The 20,947-nt window shown below is 43.1% G+C and overlaps 1 protein-coding gene and 1 long non-coding RNA gene across 9 annotated transcripts in view; one reads left to right on the top strand and one right to left on the bottom strand.

The window, feature by feature from the left end:
- Window positions 1-20,947, top strand: part of TPRKB (TP53RK binding protein) — a 29,097-nt gene that overhangs the window by 877 nt on the left and 7,273 nt on the right. Inside the window, exons 2-10 of one of the 8 annotated variants that reach the window (XR_014539426.1) lie at window positions 2,631-2,702; window positions 4,553-4,736; window positions 5,895-6,017; window positions 7,262-7,438; window positions 11,342-11,466; window positions 13,730-13,977; window positions 17,643-17,836; window positions 17,972-18,039; window positions 19,314-19,660. Coding sequence is in view for 2 of the 8 variants with exons in the window: in XM_083575385.1 (XP_083431511.1) it covers window positions 4,593-4,736; window positions 5,895-6,017; window positions 7,262-7,438; window positions 8,776-8,862 (531 nt within the window). In the remaining 6 variants the exon portion in view is untranslated. Of the gene's footprint in view, window positions 1-2,225; window positions 2,401-2,630; window positions 2,703-4,552; window positions 4,737-5,894; window positions 6,018-7,261; window positions 7,439-8,775; window positions 9,190-11,341; window positions 11,467-13,729; window positions 13,978-17,642; window positions 17,837-17,971; window positions 19,661-20,947 lie in introns of those variants that run through there. The other 7 variants (XR_014539428.1, XR_014539425.1, XR_014539427.1 and 4 more) reach the window with 7 other exon arrangements.
- LOC310744268 lies at window positions 17,822-19,434 on the bottom strand. The gene is made up of 2 exons (XR_014539475.1): window positions 19,307-19,434; window positions 17,822-18,309 (listed from the first exon to the last, which is right to left on the bottom strand). It is a non-coding gene; the product is annotated as an uncharacterized lncRNA (long non-coding RNA).

Here is a 20,947-nt window from a genome sequence, read left to right on the forward strand (position 1 = left end):
GTCTTCCACTGCCTCCCGCAGTTTGGTCAAACTCATGCTGGTAGCTTCAAGAACACTGTCCAACCATCTCGTCCTCTGTCGTCCCCTTCTCCTTGCGCCCTCTATCTTTCCCAACATCAGGGTCTTTCCCAGGGAGTCTTCTCTTCTCATGAGGGGACCAAAGTATTGGAGCCTCAGCTTCAGGATCTGTCCTTCCAGTGAGCACTCAGGGCTGATTTCCTTAAGAATGGATAGGTTTGATCTTCTTGCAGTCCACAGGACTCTCAAGAGTCTCCTCCAGCACCATAATTCAAAAGCATCAATTCTTTGGCGATCAGCCTTCTTGATGGTCCAGCTCTCACTTCCATACATCACTACTGGGAAAACCATAGCTTTAACTATATGGACCTTTGTTGGCAAGGTGATGTCTCTGCTTTTTAAGATGCTGTCTAGGTTTGCCATCGCCTTTCTCCCAAGGAGCAGGCGTCTTTTAATTTCGTGACTGCTGTCACCATCTGCAGTGATCATGGAGCCCAAGAAAGTAAAATCTCTCACTGCCTCCATTTCTTCCCCTTCTATTTGCCAGGAGGTGATGGGCCCAGTGGCCATGATCTTCGGTTTTTTGATGTTGAGCTTCAGACCATATTTTGCGCTCTCCTCTTTCACCCTCATTAAAAGGTTCTTTAATTCCTCCTCACTTTCTGCCATCAAGGTTGTGTCATCTGCATATCTGAGGTTGTTGATATTTCTTCCGGCGATCTTAATTCCGGCTTGGGATTCATCCAGCCCAGCCTTTTGCATGATGAATTCTGCATATAAGTTAAATAACCAGGGAGACAATATACAGCCTTGCCGTACTCCTTTCCCAATTTTGAACCAATCAGTTGTTCCATATCCAGTTCTAACTGTATCTTCTTGTCCCACATAGAGATTTCTCAGGAGACAGATGAGGTGATCAGGCACTCCCATTTCTTTAAGAACTTGCCATAGTTTGCTGTGGTCGACACAGTCAAAGGCTTTTGCATAGTCAATGAAGCAGAAGTAGATGTCTTTCTGGAACTCTCTATCTTTCTCCATAATCCAGCGCATGTTTGCAATTTGGTCTCTGGTTCCTCTGCCCCTTCGAAATCCAGCTTGCCCTTCTGGGAGTTCTCGGTGCACATACTGCTTAAGCCTACCTTGTAGAATTTTAAGCATAACCTTGCTAGCGTGTGAAATGAGTGAAATTGTGCGGTAGTTGGAGCATTCTTTGGCACTGCCCTTCTTTGCGATTGGGATGTAGACTGATCTTCTCCAATCCTCTGGCCATTGCTGAGTTTTCCAAATTTGCTGGCATATTGAGTGTAGCTCCTTGACAGCATCATCGTTTAAAATTTTAAATTATTATTTTAAATTATTTTATTTAATAATATTTAATAATAATAATTTAAATTTTAAATTATTATTATTATTAATCTGTAAATATTCAGTAAACCATTTACATTATTATTATTAGTATTTAAATTATTATCTCGATTTCTTATTCTTCCGGTAAGTTTCACCCCATTTCTGCATATTCCATAAGTTTTTGTATCCATTTTTCCTTTGCTGGGACTTGTCACACGTGAGCTCCCTGTGTGCAGATTGCAGACCCTCCTGATATAGGCAAAAATAGGGGTGGTTGGCTTTTGCTGGCCAACTCCCCAGTACCCCTAAATCCAGGATCAGTCAGAGATGAATGGATGGAGGCAGGATCCAGTGGAAACCAAGGCGGATCTAGCAAGGAGGCGAGAGAGACCTAGAACCTCTCTTTTCAGGGTTTGCATTTTGGCTGGAGAAGGACATCCCCTCTACAAACAGTCAGAAATTACATCCCACCTAAGGTGGGGTTCCTGTGGCAAATCCTCAGGATTTTGCAAGTTTTACATAGTTCCAGTTTACACAAAAACATTAGCATTTGATAAGACCATCAGGATGCCTGTCAGGCATCCCTCAAGCTGGGCAAACAATGACAATTAAGGAGGTTCATAGATATAGGAGATGAATCCCTTCAGGAACTTCCCCTGATGGCTATCTGCTTACCTGTTCTCAGGCGGGGGGAGGGGGAGATTAAGGAGGCAGAGGAAATATTTGCAGTATTTAGGAGAGCCAAGATGGCTTTTGGATTGCCCTCCTGTACTATTTTAGACACGTGGTTCGTATACTTATGTATACTTAGGTATGCGTGCTTACCTCGTGCAATCATCAACATTTATTCTATATTTGAGATCTTAGAATTCCTATAGCACTCCCAAAGGTTCCTATTTTCAAGGGATTTACAGAAGCCATCACACTTTTCAGTTTGAACTCTGAATGCCCCGCTTTTCCTTAGGACATCCCTAAGGAGGTTTGAGAGCGAACATCCTTTTCCTGTCGTCAGCCAGCCAGTCACTTTATTCAGAGGTAGACTGTCCCTGAATCTTGAGGTTCCATGCATTTTGATCTGATGTGCAAGGTGGGGGGTGAGTTGCAGAAATTGTTAAATGCCAGAATATAAACAAGGGTCTAAATTTGAGGCCACAGGCCAAAAGACCCTCCTGCCCCACCCCTTGGCTGTGCACACATACGTAGAAGAAAGATAATTGACTATTAAGATCTTATTTTGTTGTTTTTGCTTATCTGCTTCTGCACAGGACCAACTGTGACTCACTGATCCTACTCACAGGATCATCTCGGAAAAATTAATTGGATCACCAGTGCTGAAGGTATTCATTTATGGAATTTACTTAAAAAGTGACCTCATTGACAGCAAAGATTGACCATTAACAGCAAATATTGCATCAGAATCATCCCTTTGTCAAGTGAAAAGTTCAAGAACACATTTGGAAACATTTTTTAAGCTTACAGATGGGATGTGTGTGTGTGAGAGAGAGAGAGAGAGGGCGGGAGGAGCATATTTCATTTGACCCATCACTTCTGAAAGCTCTTTCCATAATGAGTGTCTCTTATTCTAAGCAATAACATTTCTACGGAATTTTGTAGATTTTTTTTTTTAAGAAACACTATGCACCAGTTCACTCTGTGAACAGACTCTGTCCAGCACAAAAGTCCCTGCACATTGCAGAGAACTCGGGGGTGTGTGGATCTGCTGTCACTTTGTGTATGGTTTGTAAAAGAAAAAAAGCAGTGATAACAACTCAGGCTGCCTTTACAAAAACACAGTATGGCTGTTGGAATCCAGCATCTGCAGGGTTTTCCAGAGAATGGGTCAACGACAACTCCAAATAATGACTGGCTGAGCCAAAATGTATAAACACTGAAATGCAACGTATTTTTAAATGCTGGTTTGGCCGTGAAAGTCATGTATGTATTGTAGTTCTGCACAATGAGAGGGTATGAGTCATACATTTTTGTTTAAAGCAGAAAAGCTCAATATAACTATAAAAATTGGTATGAGCAATATTCCCAAAGCTGATGCATGTCTTGCATTTTTGCACTGTGTCTTTGTCGAAGAATGGCAGGCCACATAAACCCTGTGTACTTAACAAGATCAGACTGCTTAAATCAGAATAAATTTAGAGCATAAACTTTTCAAAGTAATTCGGTTTTTGGCTCCCAGTACGTTTCCAAGCACAATTCAAAGTGTTGGTGCTGACCTTTAAAGCCCTAAACGGCCTCGGTCCAGTATATCTGAAGGAGCGTCTCCTCCCCCATCGTTCTGCCCGGACACTGAGGTCCAGCTCCGAGGGCCTCCTGGCGGTTCCCTCACTGCGAGAGGCCAAGTTACAGGGAACCAGGCAGAGGGCCTTCTCGGTAGTGGCGCCCGCCCTGTGGAACGCCCTCCCATCAGATGTCAAAGCGATAAACATCTACCTGACATTCTGAAGACATCTGAAGGCAGCCCTGTTCAGGGAAGTTTTTAATATGTGACATTTTAGTGTATCTTTCATCTTTGTTGGAAGCCGCCCAGAGTGGCTGGGGAAACCCAGCCAGATGGGCGGGGTACAAATAATAAATTATTATTATTATTATTCCAGCTGCTGACATGGAACACGGTCACTAGGCCAAGTTCATACTAATCTTGTGCAGACTTGACAACTTTTGAAACGTCTCTATGGAATGTAGCCTTAAGCTTAATTACCGTATTTTTCGCCCTATAGGACGCACTTTTTCCCCTCCAAAAATGAAGGGGAAATGTGTGTGCGTCCTATGGGGCGAATGCAGGCTTCGCGGACCTCTCCGCAAGCAGCGGGAGCGCTCCCGCTGCTTGCGGAGAGTTGCCTGCATGCTGAAGCCTGCGCACGCTGAGCTCAGCGCGTCCAGGCTTCGCGGACCTCTCCGCAAGCAGCGGGAGCCAGCGCTGGGCTCCCACGGCTTGCAGAGAGCTGCCTGTTTGGGGGCTGGGGTCGGGGGAAGCTCGGGCGAGCCTCCCCCGCCCCAGCCCCGCTCCTGGGGGAAAATTTTTTTCCCCCTTTATTTCCCCCCAAAAAACCAGGTGCGCCTTATGGGACGGTGCGTCCTATAGGGCGAAAAATACGGTAAGTAAAACTGCTAGGCAAAGAGCAACACAAAAGTAGCAACAATACCCATTGGTCACTTTTTATAAATGTTCCAGGTTTGACTGATTCAGAAGCAGCATACTGCTGTGTTGCAAGATGCAGTGTTTAACACATCGACTGGAACTGTTTCCTGACTGCCTTGTTACTCTTATCCTGTTTAATGATGTGAAAAATGCTGCCACACTAAGAAAAAAAGCAATGGAAGGAGCTATTGATGGAGCATTAATTAATCCTGCAATGGTGAGCAAATAATTTTTTTGTGTATTCATTACTGTGGTAACATAAGGTTTGCAAAACTCACAGAGCTATTGCACTCCTGCCTGTGTGAAATTCTGAGTTTCAGGAGCTGTATTAGATATGAAGGAGAAGGCAATAGATTGCTATTCAGGTAGGAGCAGGTAAGGGAGAATGTTAACTGTGCCCAGTTGGACAAAGGTACAGATTTTTCAGGAAACTTGTGAAAGGTTGTATGAGAGAATGGATAGAACATTTACCGGGGCACTCTGCCCTTTCTGTAGCAACTTTCCTGCATCCAAGAAACATTGTGTTTTGCTGAACACAAAGTAAAATGAATGGGGACTTTAATGGGTGTGTTTGTTCTCTACCCATCCTTGGTTCAAGCCAACCGTGTTTGATCTCTATGGCTCCCTCTGTCTCCCAGATGTCTTTGCAGGGAACTGCTGTGCTGGCATGGCTAGTGAGTAGGGCAGACAAATGAGGAAATACTAGATATGTTTTGATGCTGATGGCTGCCTGAAAGTGGCCCAAAACCACTGTTTAAGAAGCACTGCCCTACTGGCTGTATTTTTGTTTCTTATTTGGACTTTGGTTTATTTGTCCTCATATTAAACCATTTTGAATATGCTAGATCAGTTTCTCATTTAAAAAAAAAAACTGCGAAATAGAAATTTCACATCTGGGTGAGAGAAGAGCTTTAGAAAAGTTTTCACTTTCCTCAGGATTTCAAAATGTTTATCCACATTTTCTCATGATTTTTTCTTCTTTGTTTCTTCTCAATATTCTTCTCATTATACTGCTATACTCTCTGCAAAAGGCTTTTTTTCTGATTCTTTACAAGATAGTGAGAGCTGTATTAATAGGATTCCAGCTTCCCCAGGTAGAAATGTGATGTGTGAATTTAATTTTCATTTAAATATCTACTTGTACTGCTACTACTGTATGTTTAGACCTCAGACATGGTTTTAGTAATAGACCAAAGCTATTTACAATGTGCAAAATTCCCACCCACCCCCTTGCTCCTTGTTTCAACATCTAATTGATGGCATAACTTGCTCTTTGCCATTTCTAAAGTATATTTTTCCTTGAGCTAAGGAAAGCAGTGGGTCTATTTTGAGGCCTACCCCTGGAAACCAAACTTTATTCTGTATTTTTTGGCAGATTGTTGATCCATTTCAGTTACTCGTGGCAACGAATAAAGCTGTACATCTCTACAAGATCAATAAAATGAAGACAAGAACTCTTAACGCTGAAATAATATTCAACCTTTCCCCGAACAATAATGTAAGATGGCTGCCTACAGCATGCTCTGATTTTTTTTTATTTTTTTTTACAATAAGAGCACAATAAGAGCCCTGCTAAATCAAGTCAAAAGGCCCATCTAGTCCAGTATTCTGGCCTCATAGTGGCCAAACAGGTGCCTATGGGAAGCATTTGAGCAGGACCTCCTGACTGTAACAGTGAAATAAGATTTGCTTGTATCCGAAGAAGGCTGCTAATTGAAAGGCGTTATGTATATTATTCACCGCACAAAATATTTCCTGACCATCAGTTTGCCTGCACACATACCCTCTTACTAAGCCACCCTCTTCTCTGCAAGACTGAAACAAGGTCTTAACAAAGCATTCAGCCTTAGGTTTCACAACTGTTGCCCTTGTACTGAGTTCATAAAATATGTAATCTGAATACTAATTTTATGGATACAATTTTTTTTTGTTCCCTTTCAGGAATTGCCTCTGATTGTCAACTATAATCTGCCCCAACCCCAGTAAACAAGCACTGTAGGAAACAGTGTTCTTGGTTCTCTGGCTCTTCTTTTGGCTTGAGAATCCTCACAGAGGTCTGACCTATAAGAAGGCAGGCTTTCCTGTACAGGCCTGGACACTTTGTGACACCCCCATCATCCCAGGAAAACATAACCCAGCCATGTATTTTGCCTTGTTGGCTCCCTTTCTTGTTCTTACAGACCTGGGTGGGTAGCAAAAACACAGGAGAATTGAATTTCTGTTTGATAGTATTTTGTTTGATTGTTTACAAGTTGTGCAGGTCTTCTCTACAGCCCACACATGCAATGTGTCCTGGGCTTCCTCCAGACTCTTCCTGCAGTAATACTAGAACAAAAACCAACCAGAGGTTATCATGTACAGTATTTACACCACCAGGATCCCTACATAGAATGTGTCAACTTAAGGGTCTTAGAAGTCCCATAACCGTACAAGAAGTTTATACCACTCCTGCCCATCTCTTGCTTTGACACAGCTTATCATTCTTTAAATCTGACATTAATATCCTCTTCATGTCCCTCATATAGTGACTTGAAAACACATGAATGAATATTAAACTGCCTATGATAAAATATGCCCACATTTGTTGTAAGTATTTATCTTGTGAGATAGTTAACATTTAACAACTAATTTAATCTTTTCAGAGCTTTGGAACCAAATAAATGGGAAAATATGTTTTGTGAGAGGCTCTGGGTTGCTAGGATGTGACTGACGTACATAAGAGCACACAATTCTGTGTTTTAGATTTCAGATGCCTTCAGAAAGTTTGGCATTTCGGACAGTGACACTGCCGTACTTGTTGTTCTGGTTGAAGACCAAGAGAAAACCGTGAATCTGGACGACGTAATACGTCAAGTGGAAGGCCAGCAAGTCCCCTTAGCAGATCTCCCCAAAATAACAGACCTACAGAAAGTTAAAAAGGTTTGTATAACGTTGTCCCGGGCTAAGGGTTGAGATAAGGCAAAATATAGCATTTTTTTTGCTTTGTAATTACAATTTGTAATTGTAATTTTGCAATTACTTTTAATACGGGGGGGGGGGGGGCGGAAGACCCGTGACTCCAGATTCCCACAGCCCCAACTAAAAGGACTGTGGCAAATGGGAGTTGAAATTCAATTTGTACTGTGCCACAGGGTGTTCACTTCTGAGATAGATGGACATATCTTAAACACATTTATTTAGCTCTCTAAATCCAGTGGGATTTCCCCCCAGCTAAGCATGGGATGCGGGTGGCGCTGTGATCTAAACCACTGAGCCTCTTGGGCTTGCCGATCAGAAGGTCAGCGATTCGAATCCCCACGATGGGGTGAGCTCCCGTTGCTCGGTTCCAGCTCCTGCCAACCTAGCAGTTCGAAAGCATGCCCCAAAAGTGCAAGTAGATAAATAGGTACTGCTCTGGCGGGAAGGTACGCTGCTCTGGTTTCGGTGTTCTGTTGCGCCAGAAGCGGCTTAGTCATGACCCGGGAAAACTGTCTGCGGAAGTGGACAAACGGCAGCTCCCTCGGCCTGTAAAGCGAAATGAGTGCCGCAACCCCAGAGTCGTCTGCGACTGGACTTAACTGTCAGGGGTCCTTTACCTTTACCTTTAAGTATCCTTAGCAATGCAAGCATACCCCTCTACATTTTCTTAATCTTCTTTGTGTCTTACATTTTCCCCACTCTGTATTGAGAGTTTTGACTGCAAAGTACATTAGGGTGCAGTCCCATGGTCCCTCAAGAGGACATCCCAGCAGCCATTGATGTTGCCATTTTTTGTGGGTGTAGAGGGAGGTCCAGAAGTAGAAAAGGAGGTCCACCCCAGGAGACCCCTGGAGAACTTCTCAATTCAGCCATGGAGACTTCTGAAACTTATGTTGGCACTGGGGGGACAGAGAGAGAGAGAAGAAGCAAGTTGGGGCTGAATAAAGGGAGATTTTGGATTCATAGAATCAAAAGTCACCCCATTCCCCTAAGAAGTGTGCGAAAAAATATGACAGTCTTGGAGCTGCCATACTTATTTCCACTCTAGCTGTCTCCTCCCCAGCTTTGATTCCTGCATTGCAGGGGATTGGACTAGATGATCCTCATGTGCCCTTCCAATTTTGCAACTCTTAAGATTTTATTATTTGCTCTAGCAGGGCATTGGAAGTTATAGTAGCTATGCTTTGGATTCTCCCTTCTGCCTGCCATAGGATTTCTGTGCCCATTTTTTCAACTTACCTATAAAACTGGACAATATTTTGCTCCTCCGGAAAGTGACTATTCCATTTTCTTTGCAGTTGTACAAGCTAACCCCACAGGAAGAAAAAATAGGCACACTGCTGGATGGCATCATTTGTAGAATGGCAACTAAAGATGTTTCATGAAAAAAAAAAATTAGGACATTGAAACAGTTTTAGCCCGAAACAAAAGTTTATTTCAATTTTTCTGTTTGGTCGAACCAGTGTTAAAGTGCCCTGAAGTCTAACTCTTATTTAATTTGGAAACGGAAGCTGTCACAATTTTATTACAAACATGGAAGGATGTTTGGGTATTGTGATTATTTTATAATCAAGAAGTAAAAGTTTATTGTTCACTGTATTTTTGCATACTGCAATGTACGCTAGGCGGTGCACAATTTAAAAGACTAAAAGAGAGAGAGAGTAAAAGATACAAAAAGCAAAACAGTAAAATGACAGCATTCTCTCGGGTTATTGGTCTTGCTACGTGCGAATGGTGTGGGCATTGTGGCTTGGCCTTCTCCTTCCCCCTTAGTTAACACAGTTCTTTGAAGTAACCCTTGGCGATGTGGTGGAGCTAGTAGCGCTGTCAGATAAGGACTTTGGGCAGAAGTGGAGGCCGCCCTCAGCAAAACAAAGACAGAGGCCTCCAAATGAACCATGGCTGGCTTACCACACTTTGAAGCAAGTGGTACGCATTACCAGATGAGCTTGTGAAGTTGTTGTATCAGTTCAGTTCTATCCACTTCGAAGACTTCGGCAAGTATCCCATCAGGTCCACTGGCTTTGTTGTTTGTCATTTGGTTAATAGCTGTACACATCTCTCCCAAATTTGGAGATACCGCAAGCAAATCCTCACCGTGATCAACTCCCATCCGGAAACCTATGTCACCACTGTGGAAGGACGCGTGGATCCAGGATTGGTTTCCACAGTCACGGACTCACTGTTAAAACCGTGTTCATGGAAGGCAATCTTACTCAGCTACGAGTGATCGCCAAAGAAGAAAACACATTACCATCAAAAAAACTCGCCCACAATAGGACTGTTGAAGCCATAGTCTAAAATTGCCAAATTGTGCCACTGAGCAGAGAGGCTGATGCTGCTGTACTCTTTCTTAAAGCAGTTCCTGAATCTGTAGTATTTATCAGTATAGAACCTGGAACTAACTTTGTAGGGATTTGAATATCTGTGGTGTGATCCATACAGGCAGTCTTGGCTTAAGTGTGGTCCATCTGATGCTGTTCCTCTCAAGTATTAAGAGCTTAAAAAGAGCAGCTCGATCGGGGCCAAAAGCCCATCTGGAATAGCATCTTTTTCTCACAGTGGCCAACCATATTCCTACAGGAAGTCCGCCAGCAGGACTTAAGACAACAGCGCACTCCCCGCTTACGATCCTCAGTATTCATGCTGCTTCCTTAAAACATTTCCCTATCTGCAATATTCTCTTCATTAGAATAAACCCTTATCACCATCCAGGATTACAACTGCTTTCATCCCTGATCATTGGCCATGTGGTTGGGGCTTATGGAAGCTGTAGTGCAAGGTTACAAGTTCCCCATTCCTGTTTTAAGGTATTTTTTCCAAGGCTGAAACAAAAGCATTTAGTGCCTTAAACCAATACTCAGAATTAAGATGGAGGATTTTAACTTCCTTTGCTGCTGTATGGATGGATATTACAAAAAATCATCTGAATGTTACAAGGGAGGAGCATTAAGAGGAGTTTAGGATATACAGTCATACCTTGGTTGTTGAATGCCTTGGTACTTGTACGTTTCGGATCCCAAACGATCGAAACCTGGAAGTGAGTGTTCCAGATTTTGAAGGGTTTTTTTGGAAGCCCAACATCTGATGCAGCTTCCGCTATTGTTTCCGGCGCGCCTGCGCAATCGGAAGCCGCACCTTGATTTCCAAACGTTTCGGAAGTCAGACGGCCTTCTGGAACGCATTCTATTCGAAAACTAAGGTACAACTATAATTTATATCTTTTGTAGCTTATAGATTCTGAGAATGTCAGTCTGTGCAACTTGGACAGTGTGCTGAGTCTTCATTTTTCTCCCATAGTTGTACAAGAAGCTAAGGGTAAACAGATTTGCATATGCTGTAGTATTTTGATAGAGAATGTCCTCTCATACTTGGCCTTAATGCCAAGTTGGCTCCTGGAACGTGATAGTATTTTAACTGGATAGATCTGATGCACAGGTTTTTTTACAATGACATCAGCAAAATGGCCCAGAGATCATTTAAGCTTTGGATCCAACACTTTATAATGTATACAGTGCTTGTATTTTGATTAACAAGGGAAAGTTAGACATCTTTCGTATATTCCTAGGAAGTTAGGTTGTTTTGAAATCAGAAAGGCAGCTGTATATGCAACAAAACCCACATGCTTATACAAATCATAACAAGATGATGATCTGCAGATGCTTCTTCTCAGAGGGTATTAGAAAGCTGGAAAGTACCAAAATTTTGGGCTACCATTTAGTACCCTACCTTCCATTAACCCCTGTTGCATCCCCCACCCTGCAAAAATCAAGCCTGTCCAAGTCTGGCCACACAGCAAAGATGCGCATTGTACAATAATTGCTCCCCACAACTTTTGCAATGGGCTGTGCTTACACACCACAGGAAAAGAGAAAAAAACCATGAGGACACTTGCCAGTCTGGCCCAATGAAAAATGCCATCTTTGTTTGCCTGAAAGGGAATATTGGAGCTTGAACGCAAGCAAACACCTTCCACCAATGGTCTCAAGGTAAATTCACCTGGTTATTAAATGCCCCCTTGCCCCTGATTATTACAGTTTCTGGTGTCCCAGGAAAAATGGAAGGGAGCACATGTTAGCTGTTTTAGTGGTATAAGTAACTGGCAGCTTGCACACATTTAACTTGGGCACATTCAGCTTTATGCACTTGGCAAATACATATATTTCAATATAGATATATATAGAACCCAATGAGTTTCTACTATACACATTTGGGCATTATGCGATATCCCTGAAACGTAATCCCAGCATAAGCCGAGAGTCACCTGTATTCATTATACAGCAGCGTTATGTGTTTATTTGCATATAAGCCCTGAAATAGGCCTGGCTCCAGCCTCCATATGAGCGCAGCAGCTGTGAGTGCTATTCAGTTTGTGCATGCCCCTTGATCCTACCACAGTTCATCTGTTCCAGTCAGGGACGCTTGCATGGCACTGATCAGGGAGAGGATAGAGCTTGCTGGCCTCTGGTTTGGCATTCTCTCAGCTTTGAGGTCATGAGGAATGTGAAGCCAGCCACAAGCCAGTCATAGTATTAGATCAGGGTTTCCCAAACTTGGGTCTCCAGCTGTTTTTGGACTACAATTCCCATCATCCCTGGTCCCTGGTCCTGCTGGCAAGGGATGATGGGGAGTTGTAGTCCAAAATCAGCTGGAGACCCAAGTTTGCAAAACCCTGTATTCGATGGAGAAGTAAACAGAAGGAAGATTAACTGACATGTTGCAGGGATGTTATTAGTCATCATTTGAATGAATTTGGCAAAAGGGATTGAGAAACTTAGAATCTGTCCTATTATTAAGGTGTCAATATATTTTCTCAAACAAATAAATCTCTGGTCCTATTATAAGCTTCCCTTACCCCCTAAACATTGGAAATACTGGTGGGAGCTGCCGTTGAACAATCCCTAGAAAGCCATATGCTCCCCATCTCTGTCCTGTAAGATATCATACCCTCTTCTTTATTTGTTAAAGATTGCTGGTTTAACCTTAATACAATAAGCATATTACATTAGGTATATGCAATGCTAGACCAGGAACTAATGGTTCCTCTTTTTTCTGGATTGCAGCACACTATACAGTAGTTTGCAGTTACGTCCAAACTAACATGGACCGTGAACCATAATTGCAGACTTGGGTTTAAACGTGATTTCCAAGGCAAATACAAACCATCATTTACTACTTGGGGGTGATGTTTTGTGAGGGTTTGGTGCTGAGATCACACCTACTCCAAATTTAATATTAATAATAATAATAATAGTAATAGTAATAGTAATAATTTATTTATTTATACCCTGCCCTTCCCGGTTCAGAAAACCGGGCTCAGGGCGGCTAACAACAAATTTAAAACACTTAATTGTGATACCAAAAAAAACCCAGCATAAAATACAATATAAAAGCATGAATAACAATAAATTCAAAGTTCAAAAATCATTTTGGGTGAAAATCCATCCAGTAAGCATTAGATGGTCACCAGGGCTAGCTGGTTAAATTAGTTCTATTTGGGCCAGCGAGGAGGCCAGGGGAGAATTAGCTGTGGGGTCCTAGAGCAGGTAATCTTTATAAAAAGGGGAGGGAAGGGAGGGGAATCAAAGATCAGGCTAAATTCAAACTGAAAGCCAGGCGGAATAGCTCGGTCTTACAGGCCCTGCAGAAGGAGGTTAAATCCTGCAGGGCCCTAGTCTCATGGGACAGAGCATTCCACCAGGTCAGAGCCATCACTGAAAAGGCCCTGGCCCTTGTGGAGGATAGTCTGACTTTCTTAGGGCCCGGGACCTTTAAACTATGGTTATTCATGGACCTTAAGGTCCTCTGTGGGGCATACCAGGAGAGGCGGTCCGATAAATACCACAACTTTGCCACTTTAGGCTCCTTCAGGCAGGAGGGTGTGATGAAAATCTAACAATACTAATACTAATAACAATAACTTTGAAGAGCAGAAGCCCTAAATTTGACTTATGAGGAGAGTAACTCGGTATTTATGGAGAGCTGGTTAGGAAAGATGTTCATTTATAAGTGTTCCCTAATTAGGAATCGTTTAGTGATCGGTTCTTAAAATAAAAGTCACTTAATTATTTGGCAAGCCTAGCAGCCTTCCCCTAAGCTCCTGTGTTTGCAAAACTTAAAATAAATATATTAACGCTAGAAGAGAATTCTTGCAAATTGGGACCCCATGCTAAAGATTATGCTAGCTGCAATATTTTCCTTTGAAAGGGATTGGAAGAAATGGTAGTGCCAACAATTTCGTTGTTTTCACAGGTTTTCAGGATAATCTGTCTTTTCAAAAGCTGGACCGGTGTGGGGGTGTGGGATCTGTAGGATAATATCTAGAGCTAGAAGAGGGAAGGATCTGAAGCTTCTGAAACAACACTTCAGCAGTATTATCATGGAAAATTAAAGGCTTGTTTTCATTGCCTGACAAAGCAAATGGCACATGGAATATATCATCCAACTTGTTGGCTGGAGAGCAGACACTATTTTTGGTAGTTTGAACTAACGGCAAGCAGGTACGTTTTAAGTCATATCCCTTTTTTGAACATGTGTGAAAAATCACTCCAGCCCAGTTAACATAAACAGAAGGGATTGTAAAACCGTTCCTTTTCACTGCTTGTGGCCCTAGAGTTGAAACACACCAACAGTACCTTAGGGTTTGCATGAATGTTTTTGCTGCCCTTTAAGTAATACACCAGCTATGCTTTGCTCATGTCTCCTTTGTTAGAAGGATGCTGTCAAGAGAGCTGTGCGGATCATTTTATCCTTCTAAAGGGAAAATAACTTTTATTGCTTTAAAGCTGAGCTGATGGTATCTGAGGCAGTGGTACCAAACTGTCCACCTGTAATGAATGCTTTTCACATTGCCTTATCTGCTGATGAATGCCTGTATTTTGGCAGAAAATCCTGACACATGCAACCTGGGGGTCTTCCAGATGTCTTGGGCCACAGCTCCCAACTGCCTCAGCCAGCATGCCAAATGGCCAGCAACGGTGGGAGTGGCAGCCCCCAATATCTTGAATGGGCAACAGGTTGTGGAAACTTGCTGGAGGGGACACATTAACCCATGCTAATAGTGCAGGGGATGACTTTCAAGTTGTTTAGCACCTAGGGAAGGCCTATGGGGAGTGAGGGAAAATGTTGTTTTCTCCTTCCTCACAACTGACCCCCTCCACCCCACCCCTGGAGGTTTGGGCAGGGCTACAGGGCTCTTCTCCCAGGGGGGCTGGAGCTATAAACAGGAGCTGTCCTCTTGGGGGTTTGTGATCCACTGCAATATTTTGTTTCAGGTCTCACGCAGATCTTCAGGTTTACATCCCCTATCGTTATTGACAAAAGTCTATACGGTGCAGCCAGCCCCCACAAATTAAAATGAGAGGCAATAAACGAAGTGTTGACCTTCTAGGTAAGAAGCAACATTACAGTCATAGCATATTTAAACATAACCTTTAGCACAGAAGATCGGTGCTTTGGTAATGTTAATTAATTCACCTCTCCAAAAAACCAGCAAGATGAGCAAGTATTACACATTCACGTTACAGATAAAATAGAGAGGTTAAGGGCTTTCTGAATGCCAGCTACTGAGTCAGCAGCACAACTGATATGTATATGCAACTTCACCTTTCCCACGGCGCCAAAGTCTTCCTCTACAGAATTGAGTGCATAGTCTCAATGCATCAACCTTGTGGAAACTAAGCAGGTCTGGATCTCATCTACATCTGGGTGAGGAACTTCAAATATATGGACTTGAGCTCTCCTTGCATGAGTCTCCTCTTCATTTGTGCTCCTGCTCTCTCACATCATGCAAGAGGATCAGATAGTAATATCAGTGGTACTCAGTAGCAGGTGTAACCAACCTGGTTCCCTCCAGATGTGTTGGACTACAGCTCCCAGCAGGCCTAGTCATCATTGCCAACAGGTACTTGGGGATGTTGGGAGTTGTAGTCCACAACAATCAAAGAGTATTACGATGGTTACCCTTGTTCAATAGCATCACTGGAATTTGTTCATGATGTTTGGGCCTGATGGGTGATCTGTTCTGTTCCACACTGCATGCACACCCCACAAGAGATGGAACAGTTCTAACTGGAAGACGCTGTTCGTTATGCACACACACTTCCAACATGCCCAGGGGTCGCCTGAACAACTTAGCTGCCCTATAGATACCTAATGAAATGTTCTTTCCTATGGGGACTTCCGGGTTGGCGCCATCGCCGAATGGCGGACTCCCTCCGAGCTCCGGAGGGAGCCGGCTCGGCAGGGGCTGGGTTTTACCGCACCGGCGATGCGGGGACCCTTAGAAACCACGGCCACGGGGGCCGTGGACTTGGAGACTCGGCTAGCACCGCTAGCGCCCTCCCGACTCGTGAAGGAGCCTTTTTAAAGGCTACGGATCGGGTGCCGGGGAGAAGCGTGGTGCTTTGAGTCCTCTGCCATCCCTGCCGAGCGAAGCCGCATGCCATCCGGCGGAGAGCGCTGACCTCTTCCATTGAGAATTTGGACTTTTAACAACAACCCGTGAGTAAATTGGAAATCGGGTTTAAAAGAAGAAAAATTTTTGGGATTTGAGACGAGCGGGGGGGGATCTAAAAAGGAAGTCAGTCCCCCTCCCTATTGTAGACATTTTAAAACAAGGATTGGGAAGCCAAGGCCCAAAAAGAACGGTATCTTTGCTAAATTAAGAATTCCATGATGGGAAAGTACAAGAATTGTGCTGGAGGAAGAATTGAAGGAGAAGGAAAATGCACCCCCCTCCCTGGGAACCGGGGCGATTGAGGAGTGAGCCTGGTGAAAAGAGCCGGTGATTTTGACAGCTGTCAAAGTAGCTGTCAAAGTCGGAATATTAAAGAGGATTTTATTACAAGGACCTTGCTGGTCAAATTTGTTACAACTTGATATAATTTGTTAAGACTTGAATACAAAATGGCGAAAATACGGAGAACAATCGGATTTTTGGAAACAAAGTTACAACAACCCCCCTAGAGGAGTTTCGGGACATTACAAAGATGGGCGTAAGCCGGGAAAAATACAACACTCCGGAATTTCACAGAACTGGTTATCTCCTGGGAAAGCTGCAAAACGGAAACTGAATCTTGTCTACAGGGTGTTTAGACTAAAAGGAGACAACAGAATACCTTACTGAAGAAGGAAGGGACTGAACGCAAGTTTTTGTTCCTGAATAACAACAACCCATGTAGAGTTACTAAACTTCTGAATAAGAAAGTTTTAGCAGCGGAACAAGAGGAAGCTGGACTATAACCTTGAAAGAACAATGGGGGGAATTTTATAATTTGACATTTTTAAAGATTTAGGAATTAATTTTTAAAGAAAGTAATCCTAGAAATGGGAAATAATTCTGCAAGGAGTTGGGGGAAAAATGGGATTGATGGACTTAAGATTTCCAGGCTGGAAACATAGATTGGAGGATAAGGGAAATTAAACCGGGGAAGGGGAGGGAGAATTAGAATCCAAAGGCTTGCAACTATTTTTTGAATTGGTTTTCTTTTTTCTAATATATTTTTTATTTTTTTATACTTTTATTCTGTGTGCTTTTACTTTAATGGGAAAAAAGGGGGACATTGTGGAAAGAAAAGGGGGTGGGCTATGGGGAGAGATCTTTTGCTTTTTTTTTTTATCAAGGGTGTTGCATAAGGTTTGTATAAATTTAAATTTGAACAATGGGGTATATAAATTGTGCTTTAAATCAGAAATAGAACTTGTGGAAACAACAATATGAAAGGGGAATACGGTAGGGGTGGGGGAAGGGGGGAGTCCCAGAAAGTGGATGTTTGAAAATAAGGTTCTGAATGTATCTTCATAATTTCTTTTCTTCTCTTTCTGTATTTTGGAAACTTCAATAAATATTATTTAAAAAAAAAAAAAAGAAAGAAATGTTCTTTCCTATGGCTCAATGCATGTGTGGTTTGTTCAGCAAATTGCTTGGGTATGAGGAAGAAGACTGTCTAATTTCTGTGGTGTGAGGTGGGGTGGGTGTGTTCCACTAAGGCAGAGATTCACATGGTCTATGTGCTGTGCCCAGAGAGAGCCTTATTTGCACCCACAACTTGCAGCCAAAGCATCACACAATGAATTAAATGACAACAACAACAAGTCTAGTTCTCTATTACCATTGTGCAGCAGGAAGAGCAGTCACATCCTTGTTGCCATTGTCCTATTTTAGGGATTGACCGAATGTTGACGTGAGTTATTAGATAATGAACTAGATCTACCGAGATCCAATGATATGATTAACCACACCGTTTCCACTCTTTCTGGATGACCCCGCCCAAGTTCGGTGCTACAAAACTGGGAGCCTGTTAAATCAAAGACGAAATTACACCAAGCGAAAACACTGACCCAGCCTTCTTAAAATAGGTATATTTTATATTTATATTTTACATACTTTACATTTACAGGATTTACAGAGCTGCATCATTTTACGATCATCATTATACAAAGCAGTCTCGAAAGAATCATCACTTTGCATTCTTTTCTCTCTTGAATTTTGAGCGTTGCCAGAAAGAGGGGCAGAGAGAGACTTTGCATCCATCGGCAATTGTCCTTCGATAACAGTTCCGGTGTGTATAAGCCGAGCGTTTTGCCCTTCCTGTCCCTAAGAGGGTCTCTCTGAGCTTTTGATATCGAACATCTTCCTTCAGCATGCTCAGAAATCTTTCCTGGCCCAGACTCCCCAAATTGCAATTAGGATGACCATGACAATGAGTGTGTAGAGTGTACCGACGGCAGTTTGCTCATTTCGACACCGCTGTTTGCACCCACAAGAATTCTGCACTGCCTCTCCGGTGGTAGCAGCAGGTTTTGGCCTGTGAGCACGAAGGCAGTGTATTCTGCCAAAAGAAAAAAGAAACAATAGATTTAGCCTGTTGCCTACTACTAACGTTTAAGGCGTTACTTTACAGAGTCTCTCCTAGCCCTACCTAAAGATGCTAAAGATTAAAGCCTACGCTTAACCTTCCGCATGCAAAGTAGATGCTCTCTTACAAACTATGGCCCTTGCTTCCCCCAGGAAATGTCATAACTGTGCTACTTGTGTCTTAACAATGTTGTATGAAGAAACCCTTAGTTCCTTCCATTGCATTGTTCCTGACACACACACACAAAACCAAACCCCACCGTGTCAGCAGCCTCATTAATTATCCCCTAGTCGGTCTTTCAGCACAGTAGTCTGAAGCTGCATATAAAATATAGCACCATCCCGATCTTATGGAATTTGTAGCCCGGTTGCAGCTGGAATCCAATATGGGTATGACTTTCAGATATCCTCATACCTTAGGAATTTGTCTGTACCTACCTATTGGCGTTTATTTACCAAAGCCAGACTAAACGTATTTCCCTCGGAAGTTCTAAATGGCAGGCTGAGAGGCATCCCCTATCAGAATAGGCTTTGGTTACGTTCCCAGGACGTTGATTGCATGAAGCTGATCCTTCTGTATTGTGGGCAATGTGAGCAAGCAAGGTATCATCTGATCAAACCCTCACTGGCAAATTTGCCGGGAAAATCCAAAGCCTCCCATATTAAATATCTTTTGGAAGACAGGTCAGATGATAGTACACTGGCCATGGCAAAGTTTCTTTTGGAGATTATAAGAAACAAAGATCATTATGCCCTGGATAAAACAAAATGACTGCCTTGGTTTCTTCCATCTGTCTGTCTGGTCGTTTTAACCGTATCTAGTTTTGAAATTGTTTGGTGGGTCTTTGGACCACAATAAAGTTTTGGTTTGAATATAGCACCAGCATCCGTAACATTTGCCTTTCATGATGGAAAGCTCTGCATGACGTGCTCTCCTTCTGCTTTCCCTTTTACCAACATGTTTCACCTACCTTCTAGAGGCATGCATTCTTTTTCCTTGGTGGATTGCTCTTGCAACTGTTCCCTGAAAGCGAGAAACCAGCTGAGATCCCGTCAGTCAGTGAGCTGAAAGCCCTCAGTCGGTAGCAGTGATGCTGACTTTGCACAGCTGAAAGAGGAGCGGAGAATTGAGACCCCCGGGATACAACTTTGGAGCTGCTGCTGCTGCTGCTGCTGCAAGTCATGAACTAACTAAACCAATAGCACGTTCTCTCTCCTCGCTGACTGCTTGGGCCTTTATAAACAGAAGCAGCTAAGTCTCTGCCAAACGTGGAGCAACGAAAGAAGCCCTCCCTGTTTGTAGCATGCGTGCGTGCAAAAGGGAGGTGTGCGAGAAGTGGGGGAGACACTTGGCTGACAAAATAGACCGCTCTGTTTTCAAGCCGCCCCTTACGCAGGACACAGACATCTTTCCACGATTCTTCTCTTGCGATACGAGCACGGGAATTGATCTCACAATAGCCAGTCTGAGCAGGAGGCTTATTGAAAGTCACTTCTCGGAAGTTAACTTCGGATTCTACACAATGGCACGTTTCTACTGGCATTGCACCACTTTGAACGACAGGTGTGTGCCCCTAAATCAGGGTAGGCAACCTAAGGCCCATGGGCTGAACGCGGCCCAATTGCCTTCTCAATCCGGCCTGCGGACGGTCAGGGAATCAGCATGTTCTTACATGAGTAGAATGTGTCCTTTTATTTAAAATGCATCTCTGGGTTATTTGTGGGGCCTGCCTGGTGTTTTTACATGAGTAGAATGTGTGCTTTTATTTAAAATGCATCTCTGGGTTATTTGTGGGGCATAGGAATTCGTTCATTTTTTTTTTCTTTTCCAAAATATAGTCCGGCCCACCACATGGTCTGAGGGACGGTGGACCGGCCCATGGCTGAGAAAGGTTGCTGACCCCTCCCCTAAATAAACAAACTCCAGCAGTCCTTCCCCAGTCCTCACACAGTACGCTGCCCAACGAACATACACAGCTTTATACCAGCAGGTTTGGAATAAAAGGAGTACGATTTCCTACATTACCTGCTCAGATCTTCAGTACAGTAAGGCTTCTTTATTTAAATCAGGGGTATACAAGTTGCGACCTACCAAGCTGATACCCGCTAATGTTGCTCCGATGAAAATAGGGACATCCTATTCAATAATAATAATAATAATTTATTTATACCCTACTGGGTTGCCTCAGTCACTCTGGGCAGCTTCCAACAGATATAAAAACATAATAAAACATTAAACATCAAACAAAACTTCCCTCTACAGCGCTGCCTTCAGATGTCTTCTAAAGGTTGTATCTCCTTGGCTCAGGGGTTGCAGAACTTCATACCCTCCAACATTTCTCTGATGAAAATAGGGACGTCATAAGGAAAAGCAGGACATTCCAGGATCAAATCAGAAACCAGGACGGCTTCTGTAAATCTGGGACTGTTCTTGGAAAATAGGAACACATGGAGGGCCACCTTCCTGGTTCCTTCATCCTGTACTTTCTAAATTTTCAGTGTGAAAATCCAGCTATTCTAGCCGGCCACAGATAGGAGAGAGAACAGAAGAGGGAGAGCGACATCAGAGACAGCGCTTTCACTCAAATCTTTTTCTGAGGGGTGGGGAACGT

This window comes from Podarcis filfolensis, assembly GCF_964270895.1.
Source record: "Podarcis filfolensis genome assembly, chromosome: 10".
In the NCBI taxonomy this organism is placed as follows: Eukaryota; Metazoa; Chordata; class Lepidosauria; order Squamata; family Lacertidae; genus Podarcis; species Podarcis filfolensis.